A 27707-nucleotide genomic window follows, 5' to 3' on the forward strand; every position below is an offset into this window, starting at 1 on the left:
ATTTCACCAGTGGTATATTTTTGCCCAGCATGGAAAACACACATGCTCAGTTTCAAGCATAAAAATCAGCACATTTGCAGCCTCTGAATGTGGCTCTGCAGGCTGTGGCAGAAGCAATGGCCCAGGCAGTGTTCATCTGTGAAGTGGAAAAGAAGCACTTTGTCCTGAGCAGCTACCACCTGCAGCCCAGGGCAGGACAAGGAGCAAATGTCCTTCCAGGCTTACCCTTACCCTTTTAGCCTACTCAACAAGCCCTTCTTCATCCTCTGAAATACATGCTGTCCTTCCAGACAACACCAAAGTATCATTGGCAAAGATTTGAGCTTTCTCTATGGAAATGTAAATAGAAGACTGACAGACGATGTTTCTGAGAAGGAAGGAAACAGCCATGTAACTATTATATGATTCTGTAAAGATTTGTTGTGAAACTTGATCCCTTTCTTCCCAAATTCCTTCTAGCAAGCACATGCCTGATATCCTGAGTTTTCACAGCATGTCTCATAGTTTAAAACCCCAAGTTTTTAACTCACCTGTAATTAGTTTTATATATCTTTAACATAAACATTAAATTCTATATGTTTAGTTTATAATGTTTCAACATAGTTATACTCAGTGTGCTTTGTATAGACTCTCTGGGTTTAAATATAGCTAAAATATCAAAATGTAGCTCAGATGTATCTATTTCCTGATCATAAATGTGATTAGTAAATATATACTTGCATTTTTCTTACTTATGTATATTTTTATAGAGGGTTTTCTTTTATATATATATAATTCCAATTTTGTCTTTAAATATCACTGAGTAATTAATATCCTGAAAGGGCAGAATTAAGACTGAGCAGTAACCAGTATTATTTTTGTTTTCTAAGACTGTGCTCTGTATGATATCGTTACACTGGAAATGGTCTAGCATATAAATTTTTGCATCTTGCCAGTGAAATCGTGTGTCTATACCAGTTAGTTTAAAGCACATCTCAGAGAACCATGAATTAGCACATTGCCAGAACATTGCCAGGGGGGCAATACATGTTTGGAGGCTGCCTCACTTGTAATAGTATGTACGCTCCTCTGGCAAAAATAGTCACAGGGCAGAGTGAGAAGACATGACCCTCTGTCAGTGTATAAAGTCATCATGGGCAGAAACTTACTGGGTTTATTCACCTTTATCTCATATTATGTAACAAAATAGGTAAACTACAATGTTCTTATATACCCAAAACGATTTGATTGTTTTATCTACCAGTGAGAGAACAGAAAGGAACATTGGTTGCTGTCTTATACAAGAAAGTAATTAATCAAATAGGTCTCAGAAACTACCTATATGAAGAAACTATGAAACATTTTCTTTCACAGGAAAATCACAAATTATAAAAGGTCTAAAAAAGCTGCAGTGGGGTGGGGTGGGCTGCTGCAAGAGTGGCACGACCGCCTCCATTGCCCAGCACGGCTCCGGGCTCCCCTCCTGGCCGCTGCGGGTGGCAAGGGCCCGGCCGGGGGAGGTGCTGGGGGCCGGGCTGGTGCTGCCCTGTCCTCCCGCCCCGGGCCGAGCCGCCTCTCCAGCGCCGGGGGCGGCGGCGGCGGCAGCGGGGCCGATGGTGGCGGCGCGGCAGCAGCGGCGGCGGCGGCGGCGCTGGGGGGTGCTGGTGCTGCTGGCGGCGTACGTGGGATACCTGGCGCTGGGCGCCGTCGTGCTGCAGGCGCTGGAGCGGCCGGCCGAGGTGCAGGCGGCCCATAACCTCCTCCAGCAGCACTGGGAGCTGCTGGGCAACCACACCTGCCTGCAGGGGCCCGCCCTGCAGCGGCTCATCGAGGTGAGCCCGGGCGCGCCGGGAGCTCCGCGCCCGCTGGGGCTGCGGGGCAGCGCTGCCTTCCGCCCGCGGGGGGAGCGGCACCAACCGCGCCTCCAGCCCCAGAGTAACTTTAACAAAGAACCAACAAAAACCAGCAAACTTCTTCCTTGTGTAAGTGTACGCGCGCTCATCCCGAAGGAGCCGCCCGCGGCGTGGGAGGTTTCCGTGGGCAGCCGCCTCGGGCGCGTCGCTCCGTGCCCGGGACGCGCCGGGCTCCGCACCCCGCGCTGCGGCCGCCGGTGCTCCCCGCTGATGGAGAGATGCTCTCGGTCTCCGCCGCCCTCCCACCAGCCGCGGCGTTCGCGGGTTTGGAGCGCCGCCGGATGACCGAAGGCAGGCGGTGGTGGAGTGTCCCGTTACGTGACAATTACCTGCGGTTAATTACAGGTGGTTTAGGTTTGCTCTTGCCCTTCGGAAACTGTGACGTCTTGCAAGCGGTAAATTCTAATGGGAAGGCTTTGTCGTGGTAAATTTAGTTGATGTGTATACTTCTGTCAGACTCTTTCCATCTTCTGCTTGTTTAAAGGGAAAGTCCTTATGTCTCTTAAGTTATCCTTAAAAATGCTTCTGACGATATTTGTAGGATGGTTGCAAAATGTAAAGCAACAACAAATGCAGTTTTACGAAAGTACAGGTGGTTGAATTTTTATGATACAGGTTCGAGCTAAGTGACATAAGTGGGTTCTCTCTTTGCTCGGCTTTTGCCTGAAAAAGAAAAACCTGCAATATTGAAGTGTCTTGAGTACTTACCCAAACCCTTTGATTTCAGTAGGTGCTGATAGTTGAGTATGTACTTCTTGCTTTGAGGCTTTACTCATCTGCCTCAGATAGGTGCTGCCATCACAAAGAAAACCTGGGGTTGTTTTGTTTTGATGAGTTTTTGTTTGTTTGTAAAAGCAGTGTATGACGATGACTGAAACCATAGCAGCTGGTCACTGCAGTTCAAAGGCTCTAAAAGAGACTTGGAACTTGAATATATACTTTTTTCTTTTCTCTTCATCAGAGAGGAAAATACAAAAGCCACCAAATAGGATAATCATGGGTGTTTCAGCAAGGCTCTGGCAGACAAAATTATGCTGATTCCTTATGTCATACTCTCGTCCCTTGGCTGAGTGGTATATTCTTTGTTGGCAGACAGTAGTACAGTGATCATATGCTATAAATTTGGGCCTTTGTAAGCTACTGAAGTACCCACTTTTGTTACTTATGGTGTGTGCTATGCTATCTGCGGAGTTTAAACAGAGAGAAGTGAGAAATAGAGCAGAAAAGATCAGTCTGGCATTTCATAAAGCTGAATCTTAGTTAAGCTTCATTCAGCACTGGTCCATTGTGTAGTGAGCACCTGGTATGACGCTTGCCCAGGGGTTGCAAGCCCTTGGTGAATGATGGTAATGAGGTGCTAGTAATGGAGAGAAGATAATCACAACTAAATAGGTAGAAATGTCATTCTGTCGGTTTGTTTTACTGCAGCATGACCTCTACGTGTTCTTGATACCCCGAGAATAGGAAAACCCCTCAAATCCCTTTAGACCGGAGGTTGTGACAATACGCTGTGTGAATACTTAATTGTGACTGAGCAAGCCCTTGATGGGAAAGTTACAAATAAGCTTTGTTTCATTTTATGCAGTGTCCGCGTGTGCCTTCATGCTCTGAGAAGCCATACTCTGTTTGAATGGCTTTGTGTGTTATTTTGAATAACTTTAATGCTGAGAAATTAATCCTCAAAAATCCACAGAACTGATGCTTGCCTATACTCTTTTCTAATTTCCTAGGCAGCAATCCCTGGCATGCTCTAGGTATGCTCAAAACGAGATGTTTTTGTGTGCAGTAAATTGTTATTGCACATAGTTTATCAGGCAGTGTCATCACTGGCTCTTTTCAGATAAGAAACTTGTCTTCTAGATACACAGCTGATTATTTGCTAATTAAGAAAGACATAAAGCATGTTTGTGAAAACTTAAAGCAGTGTGTGAATTTTAATTGCCTTGACATTACTGGGAACTCCTCATTGTTTTCTTATAGCTCTCAGATTCCAGATAATGCTAAACTCTGTTTGTTTTAAGTGTATATGGGCCAATATGAAATAAAATCCTAGTTTGCTGAGCAATGTACAAATGTAATTTTACAACCTGGTTATCACTTAGTTCCTAGTTACCAGCTGGGAGGGGAAATCCACTGTTCCAACCCTTGTGCAGATGGGGGAGCAACAGAAAGCCCCAGCTTTAAGGAACTAGCAGGAGAGCATGGAGTGAGGATGGTTAGGAGGGAAGCAAAGCAAACAAACCATGCTGCAGTAGCTAGATGAGTGAATTATCATTCAGTAATTTCTATGACTTGGGTCCTTTCCAAGGAAGAAGCACCCTTCTACTTGACAAAGGAGAGGACAGAAGGAGGTGAACATAGCAGACCAACAATAAAAACAACAGTGGAGAAGAATGTGTTAGGAAGCATGTGACATCTGTGGTTGTGGGCCTCTGCTTCTTGTAGCTGGATTTTGTTGGGGCTCTCTTGCCTGGAGGAATTGGCCAGCTCTTCCCCTGCAGGAGCAGTTCCACGTTTCCTGGGTAGTTAAAAGTAGCCCATGTGAATGCTTTACATGGAAGCAGATAAACAATGCATGGTCATGTGTTTATGCACACACAGAGGGCACAATGGAGGCACTGTGGCCACAAGTCTCTACAGTGCATCCAGTGATGTTTACTCGAGGAACGCATAAGTTTGACCTTGTTGACCCATGTAACCCCAGGCTATTGCTCTGCCATTGTATACGCTCTGACTGCACACGTGCTCAGCAGGAGCAAGACTGAGAGCAGGCCATCCCCATGAGCCACTAGGCGGCATGCAAAGAGGGCAATATCTGCCCTTTTGTTATCGTGATGGTGGTGATCTTTACATGCTGGAATTTCTGGGTGTGAGGTCACATCAAAGGAAGCCCTCAGTGGCAAGACTTGCAGAAGATGGCAGCAGATGCCATGATAGGACAGTTGCAGGTGATACACTTTCAGTACAATGAAAAAAAGTAGCTGGACTCAGATGGGGAGAAAAACATGTCCGGGCAAAAATTATGTTGGTTCTAGATTCTGGAAGTGTCCAGAAAGTAGTGAGGCTGCACACAAAGAGGACACTTTGTATATGGGCATATTTCTTGGGGCTGAGACCCTTTCTGTCCTTTTGGGGTTGGGGACACCTAGACATGCTTTGATGTGAATCACTTCTAGTACAAAAAGTGCTTTACTGCATAGTGTGAGTGTATATGTAGCTCTAGTCCAGCTGAGCTGCCCTCCAAATTCACTCCTTTTCCTGCATTATTTTCAATGTTTACAGGCACTCAGCTGCTGTACTTGCCAGTGTCTCTTTGATCAGATGATTGGCTGTAGGGCCAAGCTTGGAACAGCACTTTTTGTGTGTTACCTATTACCATGGCATCCCTTTCATGCTATCCTTCCTTTTTTTTTTTTTTTTTTTTTTTTGATAGAAACCTTTTGTGTTGTATACGTATTTCCCTAGTACAGATGTTTCCTATACTTATTATGTTGTTCTGTTGGTTTTCTATTGTAGATATATAATGCTATTTAAATACAGTTTCTTTCATAAAATGAGAAAATGAAAGCTGAGCTAATTTTTTTTCTTATACCTAGAAAGATGTAAGGTTTAGTGAAAAGGGCCTAATGCTAAAGGGCAGGTTATAAACTAAATGGCTACAGGTGGATCTAGATACTCTTATCTCCAGAGTCAACAGCTAGAGGTACACAGAGAGTTTGAGTAGATGTTTACAAGAGCAATGAGATCCCACGTGACTGAAAGATCCTCATCAATACCTTGGCTTGTACTGACATTGAACCAGCAGAGAATTGTGACAGCTGTCAGGAAATAAAACCCTGCAAACACAGTTTACTAAAATAATCTTGCACTCAAATGATGCAACAGGAAGGGATGAGCATCAGAGATCACCTGCCAGTGGTGAGGGCCTTTAAGGAACAGCACTGACTCCTGGTATTGTGGAGCTGTAATATCTATATGGAACCCAATTTGGTCACATTAGCTTGTCACAGGGTTGATCCTCTGTAATTATTTTTCCCAACTTTGTGCTTATCAAAATGTACTACTGCTTTGCTTAAGCTACAGCCAATTCATTATTCTTCTGACCTGTTGGTTAAAAGAGCTGTAGGTGCCTTACCAAGAACATGTATTCTGTGCTAATAATACCATCTTCTAGCATACAATTGACAGCAGTTGTTGAAGGTAAAATCATTATTCTGTAAGGCAGTAGGCTGGCACTATGTCATCAGACTTCTTGGAAGGTGATGAGAAGACATACTGATGACCTGTTTCTGGTTAGTTGGCTCAGCCCTAGGTCTTCTGGTAGTGTCCAGTACCTAGGTTCAAAAAGAGAAAGGCAAGGGAAAAAGCACAGCAGCCTATTATATCATACCTCTGCCTAGAGAGATAGGTTCTTTTGATATTATCAAATTCCCAGTTACAGCTGGTCAGGCTTGGTGGGAAACAAGGGAGTGTAGCCAGCTGCATTTGAGTGGTGTCTCAATAATTTGCCCTACCAGAAGATTTGAGACCCACAACTAGCAGTGAATAGCTAAAGACTGGGGGTGTCTTCTAAAAGAGAAATGGTAATTGTTGTCAGTTGTTTGAAGATGTGAGTTATTCTTATACATATTGTTTTTCATACTTTATCTTTTTTAATGCAGTTAAAAGAAAAACAACTAGGGAAAGAAATCTTCAGTTTTACAAGGATAATACAATGCAACAGTTCTGTGTTCTGTAAATTATACAGGCAGCTTCTTTGAACTTCTTTCAACAGGCCCTGCCTATTTCTGTTGCAGCCCAGCTGTTGTCATTGGGGTTTGGGAAGTGACTGGAATTCAGCAACATTTTGTGTCATGAATCATGCCACAGGTTCTTCCTTGATATAAAAGCTTAATTTTCAGAAAAAGTACTAGTGGTTTACAGTAGCATTGGTTGCAGCATTGCTGCACTAGGCTACATCTTTTGTTCCTCTCCTGTTGCTAAGTCTAGATGAAATCTAGAAACTGTAGTGCACATCCAGCTGTGAAGTAAAAGTGCTTTTGCTCTCAGGGTTCCTTTGGCATTGAGGAGCTAGTGCCAATTACATTGGCAAACATTGCTGGGGAGATGGGGGAGCAGTTACTTGATCTGCTCTGAGGTTATTCAAGTGGCATAAAATTAAGGAAAAAAAAACCCCAACACTATGAATTCAAAAGAAAACCCAGCTGGGTGTTTTGTTTGTTTGTTTTTTGGTGGGGGTTTTTTGTGCCAGTTCTTTCAGGCAGAATTCATATAAATTTCCTCTCCAGACAAAGACAAGGGATCGGAGCTCACGGCTGGGAGGAAAAGTGGGATTAATAATCTATTTGTCAATTATTTGGAAATGAATTGACCTTTGTCTTTGCAATCTGAGACCAAGGTTAATGTTAACCATTTTCTTCTCATTTACATCTGGTATCCTGTGAGGCATAAATGAATGTTTATATGCCAACATTGCACAGAATTTCCAGTGCACAAAGTTTGTGAGTTGTTTTCTCATTAATCTAAATGGTAGTTTGGTGCCTTTTGAACACCTTATTTTCCTCCTTTATATGTTGCAAAGGTGAGGAAATTGTCTGTAAGGAGGCAAGCCATTTTCAGGAGTTCATGTATGCCCTGGAAAAGTTGATTTCTGTATATGAATATATAAACTTCAACTAAATTTAAGAATAAAGTTTCTTATACCAGTCCATTTTTGCCTTCTTTGAGAACTGCTTTCAAATACACTTAGTAAATACTCCTTTTGCCTTTAAAGGTATCTCAGGATTACTGTCACCTCTGGCCAGAATGCCACAGTTCAGAAGCAGGGGACAACAGCAGTGACAGGAGCCACAGTTTATAAAAAGGTCATTTTTATGACTCTTTCCCTGATGTTTTCCTCCAGAAAAAAAAAAAAAAGTCATGAATTCTTATGGATATATTTGGTAGGGTCATAAGCTTTTGGGGCTTTGCTTTAGTCATTTTCACTTAACTTGCTCATCTTGGGGAGAGCAGGCAGATTAGAATCAGTCTGTTTAATCATTATATAAAGCTTATTTTTTGCTGTAAAGATTATGGGAGGAAAGAGAAGCATAGTGTTCTGAAGAAAGATTGTAAAGAACATAGTGCCTCAGTTTACATATACACATTCATTCATTCTCTACTGCTGACCTTAAATACCTTTTCTGAAAGCTGTATGCTGGTCATATGCTGTTGTGACTCAGTGCAGAGGCAAAAGACTGAATTTTTAGCTGGTGTCAATGAGGTCAGATTAACTAATGGTCCTTCCTTTTGCAGCACTTGGTGATCAGAAGCTGTGCTGCAGCCACAGGCAGGTGGTGGGGGGCCCACGTGTGGTGATAACTGTGGAGGAGAGGAAGTGTAAGCTGAGAAAGCTGGGAGTTGCCCAGAGCTGATAACACAGCAAACATGGTCAATGAGACTTATGGGTATGGCTGAAGGATAGAGTGGCTCTGCAGCAAATACAAAAGAACAAACCTACGTTTTTGGGGGAGGAAGATGCAATACTCAAACGTCAAGTGGAAATAAAAATGTAGTTGTTGGGGCTGGGTTTTGGTGGTTTGTTTTTGTTTTTTTTTGTTTTGGAGTTGGTTTCTTTTAGCTAGACAGTATGAACAGATATTTTGAGTGTAATTCAAAGTCTGTGGTTGAATTTTTGCTAGTATGACTACTGGTTGAATTTTTGCTGGTAATAACTACTTTGGGTTTATTGCTGCAAAGCTGAGTAGAACTGGTAAAACTCCAGTATAGGTGAGTCTTGCATTATCAGTCATCTGTAGAGGTGCAGCCCCAGAGCTGTGAAGGGTTAAAATTCAGGCTGTAGGAGTGGTTTAATTTTTTTAGTTTCTTTTTTTGACTCTGATAAGGAAGCTGTGGTAACATTGTGTTTGGGTGTTCCTGCAGAAAGAACCAGCAACTGATAGGAAAGGACAGGGAAGGAAAGGAGTATTGCCATCCTAAAATAAGTGTGATAAGGGAGTCAACAGAAATCCACAGCTTCCTCACAGGGTTACCCCTTAGCTTGAATTCAAGCAGGGAGTTCCTTGCAGAAATATGCACAAAGCAGGCTTTTGTACTGGGATGTCATCTAACATAGAGCTTGTATTTGCAAGCATGAGTTTATTCCATTTCTAACTGAAACTTCTGAGCTTATACTTGAGAAAGGTGGAGCTGGAAGCTCAAGTTGACTCTTCTGAGGCATTTTTTTCTAACAAAGGTAACAGGATAGGCATCTACATTTTAAATAAACCTCTTTGAGTGGACGTCATGCTGGTGTTCTAATCACCAGCTATGGCAATATTAAGGAGCACCAAGCAAAGCCTACTTGATGAGAAAATGCAGCAGCCTGCAAATGAAGTTTCATTGGCCCATGAAGGTCTAAGAATATAAAATCTCAATTTATAAATCCTGTAGGAGTTACAATAATTCCCACAAAACTTTTATCTGTAGTTTAAAGTTATGTAAGTACTGTCAGCTAAAGATGCAGTAGTCACTGCAAACTTTAAATTATTACCACTTTAGAGAGGGGGAAGTAAGTGCAGAGAAGTGAAACAATGGTTTTATGTTGTACAGCTTGTCTGTCAGTAGAAACCAAAGAACCACTGCATTCTGGTTTTTCCTAGTATTTTACCCACCCACCTGTTTCCTTTCTGCTTTCTGAATTGCACATGACCTTTAAAGTTTCCAAAATATCAAGCCCAAGCTCTGCAACTTCAGTATTTTTTGTGTTGTTGTGGTATCGACTGAGGTGTTAGGTTAGACAGATAACTGCTTTTGAACACTGGATTTAAGATGCTGCTTCTACTAGTGCCTTTTAATGCATTAGGTTTTGAGGCAAACACTGTACAAATCTCCTAGTCCTCTATCCTAATCAGTGTACAAATCAGCCTAATTAAGAGAAAAAGGAAAACCCCTAGGATTTCACCTCAAAGCAATCATAAAGTAAAACAAAAGTTTTGGGTCTCAAAAAGGCTGGCTAAGGAAACTAAGCACTTATGCAACATTTGTGATTCACTTTCTTTTCCCCTGATCCCACAGGCTAAAATATACTTCAAATTTACTTGAAAATCCATAGCAGAGACATATCAACACCTCTTCAATGGAAAAAGCAGGGAGAATTCGGCTGTTCTGCTAGAGTGTTTATCAGCTGGGTTTTTTCCTGTGTCCTCTCTAAAATTATAATCCATTTTTAATTTTTCTATGAAGAAGAGCTATAGCCTAAAGTCTAAAGAACAAGAGCAAAAGTCTAAAGGAATATAGTAAATTAGGGAGAATATTCACTGGTATCTCCCTGAATGCTCGGTCAGCATTCAGGAGTTTGCAATCCAATGACTTCCTGCGCCAGAAGTAATTTCTGTGCATTAATAGCCAGCAATGGATTTCTCTTTCATGAATCTGCCCCCATGGGCACATCTGCAGGAAGGCAAGCTCCATTAGTTCTACAATTCTCAGAAGAGTCAATCTTTAGTTTTCTGTCATCATTGTTGCTATGTCAAAGGTTGATTCTAGACAGTATAATAAAACATTTTTTACTTTAGGAAAACAAAGACTGTATCCTTATCTCCAACCACTGTGAATCTTCCCTTTTAAGGGTGGTAATAGGTAGCTCTTTCTTCCTAACAGTAATGAGCTTGACATTTTTTCTGGGAGTGTTGTTTTATTTAAGTGGCTTTGATTTGCATGAATATTCAGTGCTCCCCATTGGGCTGGCTTCAACAGGTGGGTGGGCCTAGTGGTTAATGATGTTCTCTGGTTATTTGATCACAAGATGTAACAAATAAATGCTCAGAGACTTCTTGCTGAAAGGGTTTGGAGACCTCAGCAAGCGCACCAAATGCCTCACAAAGTACCAGGAACAGAAAACAGCTGGCATGCTGCAAGCTCAGGGCTCGCTCTTTGCCAGTGAGTCACGGTTCCGTGGTACTTCCTTCCCACTGACAGCAGTGCAGGTCACTGTGCATTTAGGGCAGGTGCTGTGCCCCGTCTTCAGAGCCTCAAGACACATCCTGCGCTTCCTGGCAGTAGCATCACTGCCTGGGGAAGGTCTACAGTGACCCTGGGATTCTGAGTTGTTACGAGTCACTGCAAAGCTGGCTCACAACTGCTCAGCCTCTTGCTTCTAATCCAAGCAAAACAGAAGTGCTGCAAAAATGTGAAATTAAACATTTAATGACTTGGTTACTGCTGCTTGCTTCTCACGTGATGTCTTTTGCAGGCTCTTTGTTTCTCTTTTCTGCATGAAGGTTTTTCCATTTCTATGGGCCCATTGAGCTGCAGGTCCTTGCAATCCTCTCTGGTTCTTAAGTGTTTTTGGCTTTAAAAACTTAATGTTGAGTGTAGTATTATCTAATGCTGAGCTTGTATCAGCAAGACATCAGGCAGGAGAATGGACAACGAATATGCCGCATGTTTGAGTTTTTCAAGTATCCCTGATCCAGCTGATAACAAGTTATCCAAGAACTGGACTGTTGCTGTTCCAGCAGGTATATATGTGTTCAAGACTAACAACTGCAGAGATCACAGTTTACAGAAGGAAATTTGGAATAAAATATCAAGCTTTTTATTTCAAATTTCACTACTGGTTTCTGGGAGGGGGAGAAAGTAGGTCATCTGTATAATTTTCCAGCGTCTCTCTTGCCATTTAACTTACTTTGGGAGTTATTTTATGTTCATGCACACTGATTCCTGTCTAGGCCATTGTCTGCAGAGTTTCTTACACTTCTTAAACCAAAGGTCAAATATTGTCAGCCTACACCCCGTGTAACCTGACAAACTTCAATGCAGACACCAGACCTGGAAGAAGAACAATGAGTGGGGGAATTACACACAATTGTTCAAAACAAATCCTTCTGAAGGCTTTTGAGGCAACCTTTTCTCTCTCTTTTGTTTTTTTTATTTTGGTTTTTTTTTCCAGGGGTAGTTGCATGGAAAAGGGAAACAGGGCTTGGTTCTTTTATGTCACTAATGCTATATACAAAAGCTTTTTTTTTGAGTTGCCCCACTCAACATTACAGCAACAAATCACAGAAGGAAGCAAAATGCAATAAAACATGTGTGGTCCTTAGCCATTCTCAGAGCACAGGCTCTCTGCTCTGTCTCATAATTTAGATTTTAATAGATTATAGTATGACTCTGAGGGGTTTAAGTTGCCTTCAGTTATGAGTAAATCAAGATATTGCTGAGAATGCATTATCAAACAGTGTTTATTGCTTAGAAAAATGTGTTGATTTCTGAGCTGCTCCTTCATCTTAGTGTGAGAATTAGTAGCCACAGAGAAAAGAGAGGATAATCCTTTTAGTTAAGCTGCTGCTTGGGACCCTGGAGACAGTTTTTAATTCACAGCCTTGTATAATATATAAATAATGTAAATTATGTAGAGCACGTTACATCAGTAAAATGGGGCAAAGCTTCCTCACTTTGCAGGTTTGATGTTCCAGTTTGTTTGGTGGATGTATAAACTACAATTCCTTTGCAAAACCAAAACCTGATCAAAATCTGAGTGTGATTCCTTTTATTATCTGTGGTGAAAGTTTTATCAGCAGTCTTTTTTGTTAGGATGGGGACAATACTATTTAGTATCTGCATGTCTTTTTCAGAGATGATGAATTTTATGTGTTCTTGGTTATACTTTGCATTCAAAGATAATTTACTGTGAAGTGTGAAATGTTTAGTGTTCATGCTGTGAATAATGCTGTTTTGGACACAACTACCATTGATTTTGTTGGCATGGGAAGGTATAGTCAGATGTGGGCACTGTTAAGACATCTCATATCTTATTTTGTCATAACTCTGCGCACTTCAGCTAGTGACTTCTAAGTCTTTCCCAGGAGGATTGAACAGAATTGGGCATAATGCTAATCTGATGTGTTCGTTCCCATTTGTAGTCCCAATGTGGGGACATATTGGCCAACCTGAGTAGTCTCAGTCTCCTATAACACACCAGATGCATTCCTCTCCAGTCCAGGGGGCTTCCCTGCAAGGGATCTGTGTCATTTACACATGCAGGTATATTTGTTCCTCTGGGACTTCTGCCATTGGAATATCCCATCTGGAAGCATTTCATTTTCCTAATGAATATGTCATAAGGCAGTCTTAATTATTGTCTGTCTAGGCCTTCTCTAGTTAGATCTTACCCTCCAATCTCTTCCACATTTATCTATATAATCTACCATGTGCATGTGCAACTTTATTGTATTGCTGTAGGTGCCCTTTTCTTAGAAGCAATATGCTGGCTTTGGCTTTTCTGACCTTGCAGCCCTTTGGTCTCTAAGGCACAAGAGATCCTCTACTAAAAGGGAAACAACAGAATCAGAAGTGGTTGTAGTTTGGGATTTTACCAGCCAGACGTGGAAATGCCAGTCACATGAACTTGCCTTAAAGGGGTTTGTGGGATCTCATGTTATTGTCTCTTTGCAGGGTATCATCCAAGCCTACAAGAGTGGCATAACCCTCCAGGGAAACACCACTAGCCTGGGCAGGTGGGACTACAGTGGGTCTTTCTTCTTCTCCATATCTGCAATAACAACCATAGGTAAGAGTTCCCTGCTTACAGGGCCGCCTCATAGGTGGGAAAAGAGTGGGAATGAGGGCCTGTACTCAGATGCTGCTCCAGCACTGTGTGGGTCCCTGGAGCTTGCAGTAGGGAAGCACCCATGACCCCAGCCCTAGGAGTGCTTTGTCAGTGCCTTGTCAGTGATCTCTAACTGATCAGACACAGGCATAATTAGCTCAGGACATATTCCTGCTAAGTTACATGGCTTCTGGGGCCTGAACATCATGGTGCTGCACTGCCTGGACTTTCCCAAGTCTTGTGCCACTCTGAGAGGTCTGAAGTGAATTGTGCATTGAAAGGGCTTTTACTATCACAAGGACAGGAATGATTTTGGAAAACTTTTTATGCTGGCTATTGCATCTCCAGAGACTGTATTTATGAATTATTCCTCCTTATTGCTGCCTGTATTAGATGAGGACCTGCTCGTTCAAGTGGAAGTTAAATAACTGGATAAACATCACAATTCAGTTGACTCAGGTTTCAGCAAATGGGTAATGCAAAGCCACGAAGAAATGGTGGAAATCAGTAGGGGGAGGGAAAGTGGAAAAAATAAAATGTACTGGGTACAGAGCTAGTTAAGGCAGATGCTGTTAATTATTGTCAGTTTGTGTCCCCTGTCCCCAAAACCATTAATAACTTGCCCTGATGTCTTTTTCTTATGGTGTGACCCAGTATTAAAAAAATCATGGAGGGGAGAGCATGTGGAGAGATGGTTATTGAGTATCAAAAATCCCTCATGGGTTTCTTGATTTGTCAGCTGTCTTGGATTTTAAGAACATTTTTAAATCAAGATTTTTCTTTTTGTACCCAAATGGAACCTTCTTTTGATTTCTGATTGTTTTTGAAGATGCATTGGCTCCAGAACACTGAGCCCCCAGGCATGAGCTCAAAGAGAGGGTTTGTGGGTTTTCTGTGGGGGTGGAGGCGAGTGGGTGGTGGTGTGTCATCTTGCTGTGACTCAGTACTTCTTTCTGCCCTGCTCCTTTGCACATTGTTCTGGTTGGGAACACACTTACAGTGTGCTGCACTGCCAGGCAAGGGTTGCACCAGATGATGGCAGTGGAGGCTCATCAGACAGGATTGCTCAGGCTGTGGGTTTCCAGCAGAGCCTGGTCAGTTCCTTCCCGCCTTTGGTACAAAGCAGCATCTGCTCAGAGCTGCTTTGCGTGCCTCAGTAGTGAATCCTGATGAGTTCCTAAGCCATCAGAGTGACTGTTTCACCATGGCCAATTTAAGTTAATGATATTCAGGAAGAATCAAATTTATCATGTTAAAATATAAGGGGATGTTGGCAGAGACCTAGACTAAGCATTTCTGCTCTTCTATACTAAGAGTAGCTGCTAAACTACTCTTCCCACCCCAACCCCCTGCCCCCACTCCCCTCTTTTTGTAACTCCTTGCCCTGATGGCTGTAGGGGAGGAGGACAGGACAGGGCATGACACAACTGAGTTGGTAACAGAGGCAATTGGAAATTGAAAAGAACCACATCTTGCAGCTCTTTATCTCATGATTTTAAAGCTGATGCTATGACTCTAGAGACTTGTTAATGATTTTCAATTGCAGATATGAGAATGCCATACGAACCACTTCTATGCAGAAAACTTCAGAGGACTGGACCCTTCACTCTGCTTTTTCAAGTAAAATTGTTAGTTGCATGCAAATTAGTGTCATAACACTGTTGATATGTTGTAGAAGAGAAAACTACAAATGGTTTCACAGAGCCCTACCTGAGTCTGTTATCATAATCTCTCTTTATGCAAATTCTTGAGGTAGTTGAGGGGTTCAGCCTCAATGAGGATACCACAGTGTGACTGGGAAGGATAATTGATTATGTCAAGAAAAGAGACAAACTTCTTTCCAAAGAACTCAATGAAGTTCAAAGGGGTGAGTCACAATAGGAAACTTCATGTGTAAGGTGTGGCAATGAGATAAATGACAATTGAGAAGGCTTCTGGAGATTTTGTAGAGGTTTTAGTGTTCTTACATGGCAAGGAAGGGTTTATCTCAGGCTGTGATTATGGAGCCAATGAAAGCAGGTCCATCTGCACAAGATTAGCCTATAGGACTTAAAACCCAAGGCATTCTGGCAAATGAGTTCAGGAAGGGTAGAGTTAAGATGATAATGCAGAAGAAAGAGTCTCAGGAATTTAGGAGTACTATATAAAGATTTGAAGAATATGGATGACCTCTCTTCCATGTGTTCTAGCTGCTGCAAGTCCTTTGGCCTGTTTGTCTCTTCCACATTTTTTCTTTGTAATTAATGCTATCTATGCCTTGGTGGCTTCTTATGCAAAATAACAACTTTGTGACTCTTGTCCTGTTCTCAAACAGCACTGCCAAAACCACTATCACTTTTACCTTAATCGCTTTCCTTTGAGATGCTCTTTCTGTTCTGCCAGCTTCTGTGTTCTACTTTAGGTGCTTTAACCCCCCCTCAGAAGGCTAGGTCCATTTCTCAAGTCCTTACCCCAGAACACTTTCTCACTGGGATACAGGAGGGGATAACTTCTTTCCCCATTAACACCAGCTGAGGGGTATTAGCTTCTTTCCCCATTTACAAGGTTTAAATCCCCGTGTCTCCTGTTGCAGCATCTTCTGCACTGTATCCTTCTTCCAGTTAAATGAGAGCCTCATCTATTTTCACTACTAGTGATTAGAAGCAGCATGTGAACTTCGCTTAAAACAAAGCACATTCTGACCTGCAGGCTGGACATAGTTGGTGCCTCAATTGCACATGTTTAAAGAACAGATATGGATGAACTAAGATCTCTTGTTTAAAGAAGTCCCCCAAATCATGAGATTGCCTCATGGCCAATCTCATTATTTGAATGGAACTGCATTTATAACTTTGGGATGGGCAGCCCTGGCCACCTGCTGATTCTTTCACCCCCCCTTCTCTACTTTCCTCGTTGCTGTCCTTGACATATCATATCATGCCAGATTTTATGTTATCTCATTTTCTGCAGATTTTTCCATAGGAACCCTTTCTCCAATGCCTTGAGGGGTCATCCTCAGAGTTCCTGTAGAGCTGTAGTAGTAGTAAACATGATTAAAGAAAGAAAAGCTGACTTGCTGCTGGGTTTATCTCTCGGACTTCTTTATCCCTTGCCGACACAAAGTCTCTCCTTTCTGTGTTTACTCTCCTCCTACTTAGTTTGGACTAACAGGACAGAGGTCAAAGCAAGTTCAGAGTGGGGCACAAGATCAAAGTTCCTGAAGTCAAACGACCACAGGGTGGTGTAATTTCAGACAAGGTGCTAGGGAAAGGCTCTTTCTGTAGTCAGTGATGAGGCTGAGCCTAAGAGTAGAAGGAGTATTGTCCTCTGTAGCCTGAATGTCCCACCTAATATAGAGTGGATGGATGCCATTGCCTAGTGCTGTATTGCCATTTTCTGATAGCACAACCACCAGAATTCAGTTGTGTGAATTTCAAGGGCTCTTTTTTAGATATAAAATGGGACAAGTAAACCATCTCACCATGAAGAGGGGAAGTTCCTGTTTTTTCCTTCTCTAGTTAGCACAGCACATAGCTCCTAAAAGCAGTATCCCAAAGGACTGGGAGATAACAACAGAGGCACGGATCAGGCTATTCAGTGAGTGATGGTATTAACCACCCTGTTACAGACATTTAGTAGTTGCCCCAGAGGATTCCAGTGCAGGGAATAAAACAATAGCAAGTTCAGGGCTGTGAAATTCTGGTAGGGTAAAGCTTTGGGCAGCAAGAGTTTTGTGAAAACTCTGGCCTTCTGCAGTGCTGCCCAGTGTCTGGTGGAGTTCCTGAAAAATGGTCAGGTTCCTCCCATTGCTGGCTGACAGTCTGTTGGAGAATTCAGTTAAACTAACTTCATGTCTCAAAGTGGTTACTTGGGACGACTTTCATATTTGAATCCTTTGTGAACCTCAGGATCCTCTTGCGTAGGGGAGTTCTCAGCTGAAAATCTGCCACTGTTGATGTGTTGATCTTTTCCCTGCCCTGTGGCAGCTGGCAGAGCTTCTCTATAGGCTTGGCCGCTCAGGATGTGGCACAGTGGTCCATGGGAGGTCACTGTGGGTCTGGGGACAGCCACTCACAGCAGCATCCTCTGAGCTATCTCTTGAGCATTGGAAATGGGATCTGCTTTCCTGACTGCATACTATCTCACCCAGCTGAGCCTAAGCCCACTGTACAGCTTTCAGTGTATGCACAGCATGAGTCAAAGACTGCAGTACTCATCTGAAGCATATTTTCACTCATTGGAGGAGTGTGCAACCAAATTTTGTTCTCATCTGGAACTTCATAGGGCTAAAACTCTTAATAACTTCCCTGGTTCAACCTGCCAGGGTCCCAACAAGCTTCCCCATATGAGACACAGTTCCTGAGATTCTGCCACCATTAGCTTTAAAATCAAATTCTTAACATTTTTTGTTTGTTCTAACCATAAAACTGAGAAGCCAATGCCAGCAGTGTGGCTGCTTGGGGATTGTGTCCCGTTTCTGTCCCACATGTACAGGCTCCATGTCTGTAGCATCCTCCCTGGATGGATGAATTGGGAATACCTGACTTCCCATGCCAGCTGTCCTCAGCTGTGTGCAGCTGATAAGTGTTCTTGAACTTAGTGCAGACTTGGTGGATACAATGTGAAATCTCACAAGAAGGTTGAGAAGCCAGCATGTTAATATGTTTTATATAGTTATGGAGACATTCAAGGCAGGAGGCAGAATAGGAACCCCTGACCTGCTGATCTTCAGGTGAATGTAGGTGGTACCAAATGAGCTCTGAAAATCCTAATGCTTGTAAGATCATAAGATAATTCAGGCTTCCTGGTACCTGAGGAGATCTCCAGTGCAACTGTCTGTTAAAGCAGCCAGCTATGAGGTCAGAGCAGGCTAGTGAGTGCTTTGTCAGGGTCACCTTCCAGCTAAGCTGGGGCCATGCTCACATTTTAAGGAACCAGACAAACATTACCATAAGGCTGTGTGAGTGATCAGAAGGTGTGTTTGTGGTTGTTCCACTTTGAAGTACCCAAAGATGTCTTTTCCATCTAAAGTGAATTTTCTTTGTTTTTTTTTCCTTCAATGAAACATTTGAATTTTTCATGGAAAAAACCTTTCATTTCTGCTGGATTAAAACATCCAGATCACTTGTAAAGACCACAAGGGAAAGAAATTTTAGATTTCCTGAAAAGTGTTAGAGGAGGAGCTAGTGGTGGGAGGAGCTGGATGGTTTAAGGATTTAATTTCCTTCAGCACCTGGGAAAATAGGAATATGGCTCACTGAGTATCACCCCAACTGCCAAGCAAGAAGTTTTACTGAGTATTTAAATGTGTAGTGAAAAATAAAATAATTCTGGCATTGGCACCCCTCAGTGAACTGCACAGTGGATACCTGGCCCCCATCTTAGATGAATTCCTGATTATTCAAAGCAAAATATTGTCAACAAGAGCAATATGTAAATTTTGGATTAGACCCATGTCTGTAGGAAATGATGGCTTGTATACTTTCAGGTAGGAGAAAAGATGTAATAAAACAAGAAGTGTTGCTTCTCTAACCATAGCTTTATCAGTGGTTTTAGCCCTCAAACACATTTTTTTGGGAGATTTGGTTTAATGCTAACCCTGGATTGTTCTGCAGATGAAATTTTTTTTTTTTCAGATGTTTTTCAACCTATGATAGACACGTATTGTTCTAAGCACTTTTTGATGAAAATGCTCTTATATCTGGACAGTGAGAACAAATCTTTCATTGTGGGTAGCAGGAAGTTGCAGCTGCCTCAGTTAACTGAGGGCACTGCAAGTACTGTCTTGTGAATGAAAAGATCTTTCACTAATAAGTCTTATCTTCTTAAGAAGTCTACAGAGATTCTGAATCCCTCATGGGCAGGAATGTAATGGGAAAGTAGGGGAAAAAATCCTGAATTACTTAATACATGTAACAAAAGCACATGAGTTAAAGCACATGGCTGTGAGCATTTAGAAATAAAACCATTCTTGTTTCCTCCAAAGAAGCTTAACTTACATTACACCTTATTTTAAAACAAGAGGAGCTATACATGCACTTAATCCAGCTGCTTCAGTGGAAACACACATTTTGTCTTTGCAGATTTTAGTGATCATTTCTCAGTGTCTCTTTGCTCAGACATGCACCTGTGACATCCCAGCAGCAGGCTCATGAGGGATGTGACAACTGGCAGTGCAGTCTAATTTCTGAATCTCGTTCAGATCTTCTAATATCTAGCTCACAATGATTTAAGACACCAGCTAATACTGAAGAGAGGAAGTCCCATTTTCCCATTCCTGCTTAAGTTTTATAACAGTTAAGGTTTATATACAATTAGGTTGGCATTTCTTTGTCTAGTGCAAGAACAAGTGGATGTAACCAGACAGGAGTAAATTTCTGGCCATTTTGCATGATCTAAAGTCTCCTGTGCTATTTGATTATACTTCATATCCTACATAAAAGCTGGTGGGACATGGTTTTTTTGGCATGTGTACCGCAACTGTGTACCAAGTCTTCAGAAAATTGTCTCAATTTGCTGAATCCAAGGGAGGAGGGACCAGAGAAATCAAATGCAAAGCATGTCTGGTGTTTGGAGGGCTGAGTTTACTGTGCACATTAGACCTTCCTACATCATTCAATTTGCCATTCTAAATTAATTGTAACATAGAAGTTAAGTTTAGGTGCCATCCAGCACTATGTGGCATCCCCACAATTCTGAATGCTGCTGTGCTTCGCACAGTGGCCAGAGAACATGGGCCTTTCTTATTTTATGTTTTTTTGCAGAGAAACTTAAAAATCTGTGGTTAAAAGAACTGCCCAAGACATTCCAGAGTCTTTCAAAACTTGATATAGAAGGAAAAGAAAGGGGAAGGGCTGGGGGAAACCACCTTGGGAATAACTGACCATAAATGATTGTGACTCATCTTCAGCCTCCAGCCCTACAGTAAATGCCCCCCAGCACTTTCTCCAGGGCCAGGTCAGGCCACAAAACACCCTAATCCCATAAGAGAAAAATTGGAACTAATCCACAGAAATGTCACAGCCAGTATGAAATGCATCACACCAGACACATCTTTCTATAATTCACTTAGAAGGGGTCATCTACCAGATGTTCTTGCCTACATGTCTCATTTACCACACTTGTTAGTCTAGAAATGGTGAAAGATGGCAGAAATTAGCAATCATTGAGGAAAAGTGCATTAGCATTGCTAAGAAGGAGTAGCACTGGCATGAAGTCTTAATTTAGCCACTTTTTTTGGACTGTACTTCAAAACATCTAGTTACATAAGTGCACCCATTCTTTCTGGGGGATGCTCTCCCCCTTCCCAGAGACAGGCTCCTGGGGCTCCATTGGAGGTGGATTGTGTGCCTAAAATTATTGAAGGGGATGTCCTCTGTGTAATCAAATTTGGGATTTGTGGGGGTGCATTCTTAGGAATAGTTTGCCCCCAGACCATTTTCTGGGTGTAGTTTGCTGACAGTCATGCACAACTAACTGCAGAGTTGGCCATGGTGAGAGATTTTTGTTAGCAAAAACTTGGCCTGTGTAGATATCCCCAGCTCATAGCTGCACACATTTCTACATTGTTGGTCAGTGGCTTATTGCATCTGGCATGTGACAGAGGTTAGTGAAGAAATGGGACTCTGGAGTTAACCACAGATGTTTGCACTCTCACTTATCTGGGATACAGAGCCCAGCCCTGGGGCCTCTCCCTGCTGGGCACTGCTCACTTGCCCTGAGGCTACAGCACCCTGAGGCAGGGTAGCAAGGCAGCAGTGCAGGGAGCACCTCTGTGCTTGCTGTGCCCCTGGCTGGGCGGTGCTGGCAGGGGATAGCGTTATTTGTGGTGAAAAGATAATCTCCTCTGTGCACATACAACAATCTCTAATGAGCAGAGGTGATTTTGGAATGTAGTCAAGGCCATAGGTCTCTGACTGGCTAATGCAGTGTTGAAATGCTTGTGGTTTGCTAGTTCTCTGTCTTTGAAAGCATCCTGTGAAGTATACCCTAGTTAAATCTTTCTTGTGGCAGAAGACACTGGAAATTACAAGTGCAAGTCTGCAAATTCATGGGGCATTTTAAAAAGAACCTATGTGGAATGAAAACAAATGATTTTGAAGCCAGAACAATCTGGGGATACAAGCAAGGCTGTGATTGCAAGGCAGGACCTTTTATTTGATCACTTCCTATGATTAGAAGAAAGAGGAAAAATTTAAAACTCCTTTTTCTGTAGGTCAGAAATTGAAGTATTTTACATAGGTTAAATGTAATTTCTCTGGATATATTGACTCTAGACAATAATTTTGACAATTTAAGATGTATTTGGTACTTGTGGTGCAAAAGAATACACGCCAAGAGGCACTGTTAAGTTCACTAGTCCTGTGGGACAAAGGTAGAAAAGGGTGGTTGTTATAATTAAAACACTATTGTTGTGATTCAGAGACCATCTGACAGCGATGCAGGATCATGTACCAGTAAAGCCCATGCCAACAATGCTTACAGAAATTGAACTAAACGGAAGGTTTGCATTTACGTCAGATCCCAGCCAGGGCAGTGGGCAGGGGAGAGGAAATTGACTGGTAAATGGAAAAGGAACTAAGCAAAATTGGCAGCAAAAGAAATGTTATTTTCTAGCCCACGAGAGGATATGACAAACAATGGATGTAACTTACAGTTATTTATAAAAAAGGTCCTTTTGGAGCAGTGACCTTCTCACCTAACTTCTGTGGGTGATGGAGGTTCACCCCTCCAGGGGGAAGGGTGTAAGCAGAGACTATTTTAGATTTAAGGCTTCATTAAAGCATTTCATCAAATCCCTTGTCTAGGCTATGGGAACCTGAGCCCCAGCACTGCAGTTGGTCGAATCTTCAGCATCGTGTTTGCACTTTTTGGGATCCCCTTGAACCTTGTACTCCTGAATGAAATTGGGCACCTGATGCTGCTTGGAGTTCAGCATTGTGCCTCTCGCCTAGAGGAGGTGTTTCACTGGCAGGTAAGCAGTATGGGCCAGCATACCTTAAACTAAAAAAAGACATTGTCTGGTATTTGAGATCCTATGACTAACAAGGAGAGCCTGGCTGACTATTTGACCAAAAAGGCAATAATACTCAGGAATAACTGGAAGCAAATAAATTTAGTCTATGACAGCCCTACGAGGTGTCAGATAAGGTTGTTTATTAATTGAGGGAAATTCTGTGATGAATGACTTCCCCTACAGCAACAGAAGTGATAAAGCATGTGAGCAATGCACAGTCCTAGACTATCTAGTCTGTTTGTCATCAGTTTTAGTTAGAATTGCATAAGTTACATGGGAGCATTTGTGGAACAGGCTTTAAACTGGCATGAATTCAGGACTTATGAAGGTGATGCCCAATTTGTGTTGGCTCAGTGTCAATGTTTAACCTCAGCTGACATCTAAGCACCATGCAGTTGCTCACCCCTTCCCAGGGGTCTGGTGAAGAGAATCCAGAAGAGTAAAAAATTCATGGGTTGAGGTAAAGGCAGTTTAATAAGTAAAGCAAAAGTTGTGCACACAAGCAAAACAAAAAAAGGAATTTGTTCACCACTTTCCATCAGCAGGCAGGTGTTCAGCCATTCCCAGGAAAGCAGGACTCCATCGTGCATAACACTTACTTGGGAAGACAAACTCCATCACTCTGAACAGTCCCTGCTTCCTTCTTCCCCTAGCTCTATATGCTGAACATGGTGCTGTATGGTGTGGAATATCCCTTTGGTCACTTGGGCTCAGCTGTCCTGGCTGTGTTCCCTCCCAAATTCCCGTGTACCCCCAGCCCACTCAGTGGAGGGGAGGGATGAGAGGCAGAGAAAGCCTTCACACTGTGCAGGGCACAACTCAGCAACAATAAGAACATTCTGTATTACCAACAGTGTTTTCAACAAAAAGTTAAAGCACAACCTCCTACTAACTGCTCTGAAGAAAATAACCATCCCAGCTGAAGCCAGCACACATGCAGGACAGACACACCATTTGTTATAGTGGAATTCAATGAATGTTTGGATGTTTTTGTGGAGTCCATCATCATATCATCATCATGTCTAACTGGAAAACAAGTTGGACTTTCCCTGCTTCCCTTCTTATGACAATCTTTTTTTTTTTTTCCTTCCTCTTTTACCAGAATAAAGCTTCCTTCCTGATGAAGACCTGTGCACTGGTAACTGGCTTGTTATTGTTCCTCCTGCTACCTCCCTTGTTATTCTCTGACAAAGAAGGTTGGTCTTATGAAGAAGGTTTCTACTATTCCTTCATTACCCTCAGCACTATAGGGTTTGGAGACTATGTGATTGGTGAGTAGTTCACATTTCATTGCTGTCACCTACTAAGCAGCAAATCCATGGCACACAAAGTTCCCCACATGGCAGTTTGGCACCTGTAGCAATCCCCAGACCTGATGATCAGTATGTTGTGGTGTGCATTTGGCAGGTGGGAAAAGACATAATTTCTGCCATAGCAATGCCACCTGAGGAAGAACAAAGGCATTGTTTCCCAGTCAGTAAGTGGCACTGAAGTGGCCTGTCCCTTGAATGTCTGCACCACCAGGCAGGAGTGCCATGGTTCAATCACAGTGGTTGCTGAGGGCACACTTATCACACTCCAGTGCCACTCTGCCTCTTCATTAACAGACACTGACTGTTTCTTCTGTCAAAACCCTAGGTGATTACTTTCTAAAAGGCAACTTAAATCACTTAGGTATAGGCTGTCAGGCACTAGGCACTACTTAGCTTTGGATGCCAGAAACCCTTTGCCAGAGGAAATGGGATTGGATCCACACCCACTGCATTTGCTGAAACACAGGACACGCCTCTTTGATAAAGACTTTCTCATTAAAAACAAATTGATTATAGAAACACATGCACTCTTGAATTCCTGAGAGACAGATTTGCTATTCCTATTACAGATTTGCTATTTTCTTTTCTTCATAGCACTCCCTTGATGCTTAGACAATTTAGTGGCATTACCTTAGGAGTTGTCTGTAATGCATCAAAGTTATGATTAGAGCTTGTCTAGGCACACATAAATAAGTTAGGAATAAAGTTAGCTTGGGTAAGGGTAGCCAGATGGAGCTTGACAAAAGCTGGGTCAGCTCAGCATTTTCCTATACTGATTTTACATGCTGAACTCTGCTACAATAGCTTTACTTCTCTTAGTTTCTGGTAATACATTTGGTATTCCTTCACCTGTGTAGTACCTTTGTAACTGGAATACTGCCATAGAGGCACTAGGTTTGTATGAGAATAATTGAATGTCAGTTGTGGTGTAGAGAGGCTAAACAATTCTGCCTTACAATTCTGTATGAGTGGTTTATGCCTCAAAAATGAGGTTCAAGTGACCTTCACACTGTTTCCTCACTAGTGTGATACAGAGCTGGGAGGAATAAATGACCTGTGGGGAAGCATCTCTGCAGAAAAGGATCTGGCAGTCCTGATGGGCACCAAGCTGTCCATGATCCTGCAGAGAGTGCCTCTGTGGCCATGAAGGCTGGTGATAATTTCAAATTGTCTTCCAAGGTTTGGTTGTTCTTAGAGGCTTTGGGACTGCTCAGGCCTCTTTTCTCCTGCTCTCAGAGACTCTTGCTTATATCTGGTTTAACAAGATACGTATAGTGGTGCATAACACCTGCTTACCTCTCTGCCTGCAGGGACCTCTGTTACATGCTAATAGAGTATTGTGGTGCTGAGTGATAAGCAGAGAAACTAAACTATGCTTGAATGCAAATAATTTCACTTTGACATGGATGTAATTTGGGATTTGTTTTTTTTTCTCGAGAGTGTTATTTGAATTCCTAAGGAGTACTTAGGCTGTTGCTGACACATGATGAAACATACTTACAGCATCAGTTCACATGCTAAGTGGATGGCATACTTTTGTTTTGTGTAGAAATCACTAATATCCAATGATATTTCAACTGTCTTTGCTTTACATGTAATGTCTCCTTTGAGGCACTCTTGATCCAATATAGAAATGTTTTGGGTGGTTCTGTTGTAGGGATGAACCCAGATCGCACCTATCCCAGCTGGTACAAGAATGTAATCTCTCTATGGATCCTCTTTGGGATGGCCTGGCTAGCACTGGTTATCAAATTTTGCATCAACATTCTAGAGAGCTCCAGTTACTTCTGTCAATGCAACAAGAAGAACACGGAGATGGCTGAAGATTTAATGGATGGTAACAAAAATAGCATGACTGGACTTCAGAATGTGGAGATCTGCTGTGACAAAGACACAAAAATGAAAGCACCAGTTGAGTCTCACTCTTACACAGCTCCTACAGAAGCCCTGTAGGGAAGAAAAATGTTCTCTATGTTCTGCAGGTTTTAGTGCACCCAAGATGAGCCATTTAGAAATGTGTATGTGGAGCTGCTCTGACCTTGGAATGGGGTGAAGGTTTGCTTATTGAGCTTGAAACGCTTTTATTTTGAATTGAGCAATGACAGAATATTTTAGTTCCAGCACCACCAAGTACTACCAACAGGACTCTTAGCCAAAAGTAGATTTATGGAAATATTGCCTGCCCTCCCACCTCAGTCTATGAGGTAATCTTTGACATCCCAGAGCAACACTAGCTGTTGTGCATTTCTTTGCATGATTCTTGCAGTCTCTAGTTATACCTATATAAAAGCAAGTGCCATTTAATGCAGGAAACAAACAGCATATTGCCAAAAGAAATGAAAAGCACTGTTTAAAGCTATCTGGCAGTCATGGCAGATGTGCACCATCACCTATGTACTTATGCTTAAGAAAGGTAACAAGGTTTTGCTCTCGGATCATTCAAATGGGGATGGCAATGAGGAAGAGCTCGTAGAGGTGCCTGATAGAAACAGATCAATTTTTTAAAAAGTAATTTCTACGTCAGAAGTCTGCTTACAGAAAGAGACTGGGAATGCTATTCCTCACTTCAGAACTTATGTGGATTCATTCTTGGAAGTATTTTGCAGACCAAATGTCATCAGCTTAATGCGACAGTTCATTTAGATAAATTTGTATTTTGTCACATCTTGGAAGTCATAAAAGGAGGACTAGAAGCAATTTTAAAAGTCAGTGGTTCCAACATTTTCCTATCACCAATATTAACAAATTCAGTCTAGAAACAGACTGAATTTTCTTCAGCTATGATCAAGAGATGCTACTGTGATGAACTTCTCATGTCGTTAATGATTAGTGTACTGTACCTGTTCTATCTAACATCTTATATATAATAACAACTCTTTGATCTGTGGAATGACATGCTTGTTTGGCTTTTGTGTCAGTCATGAAGCAGAACTTGGTTGCATCTTTTTAGTTCCATTAAATTCTCAAAAATATTTTTAAATATTATGCCATTTATAAGGGCACAACAGTCTAACTCCTGGTGCTGTTTGTATTCCGTTATCTGTTCTTCTCATTTTGTTACTCCTGCTGTGCTATTTGCATCCTAAGCATTAACTTTGAAAACTTCACCATGGCAGCAAACCAGAATGAAGCATTTGATTGAGCTTTCAGCTTTTGCAATGAACTAAGGTCCCATGGGGTTGTAAGAGAAAAGACTGAAAACAGAGTCTGCTGGAGTACGGGATTGAGGAATTAGAAATATTCATTGCTATATTCACAGAAATGGAGTGAGTGAAAAGTGTACAGTCTTCAGGAACAAAAGTTCTGAAACATATATTGTGAAAAAAGTGTTTCCAGAAGAGGCCAGTCTTGAGTATTGATATCTGGTGGAACTGATTACAGGAAAAAATGCAGCAAAAGGATCAGCTGAATGAAATTCAGTCTGCTGACCTTTTTCTAATTGCATAGTACTAAATGTTCTCTCAAATACTGTTTGAAGGGGCAGCAAATATCAGGAAGAGGGAGACAGTGGACCTCTTGGATCATACTGATACAAAATAAATACATTTCAAATTTTTGAACATTGTGTAATTTTTTTAATAGCCTTTAGCATAAACTTTTCTGTTCCATGTTTCATCATTCTTGTTTTCACTGATGGATACACAATGTAGGTTTTATTGGCCTACCTGAAGAAGAAAGTATATTTCTTGAAACATGAGTAAATTACAATTGACTTCACAAAATGTGATACCCTTTAATGGATATCCTTTGCACCCTTTTTCACAGGCAAAGTTTAGTAAGTGCAGGTGTATTGTAAAATCAGGATGCCCAGCAGGTAGTAGAGTTTCTGCTGTCAAAGCACAGGAATGACTGTGTTAATCTGTTTCAGCTATTACTTGAAATGTCACAGACTCTGGGAATTTCTACCAACTCTGCTATTT

General features: G+C 42.0%; 1 protein-coding gene across 1 annotated transcript; it reads left to right on the forward strand.

Annotated features, from left to right (window-relative positions):
* The first annotated feature begins 1592 nt into the window (after positions 1 to 1592).
* LOC131555737 (potassium channel subfamily K member 17-like) lies at positions 1593 to 27707 on the forward strand. The gene is made up of 5 exons (XM_058801933.1): positions 1593 to 1811; positions 13326 to 13440; positions 22266 to 22432; positions 23577 to 23745; positions 25445 to 27707. The coding sequence occupies exons 1-5, from the start codon at positions 1593 to 1595 to the stop codon at positions 25738 to 25740; spliced, it is 966 nt and encodes a 321-aa protein (XP_058657916.1). The 3' UTR covers positions 25741 to 27707.

This window comes from Ammospiza caudacuta, chromosome 3, assembly GCF_027887145.1.
Source record: "Ammospiza caudacuta isolate bAmmCau1 chromosome 3, bAmmCau1.pri, whole genome shotgun sequence".
NCBI lineage: Eukaryota > Metazoa > Chordata > Aves > Passeriformes > Passerellidae > Ammospiza > Ammospiza caudacuta.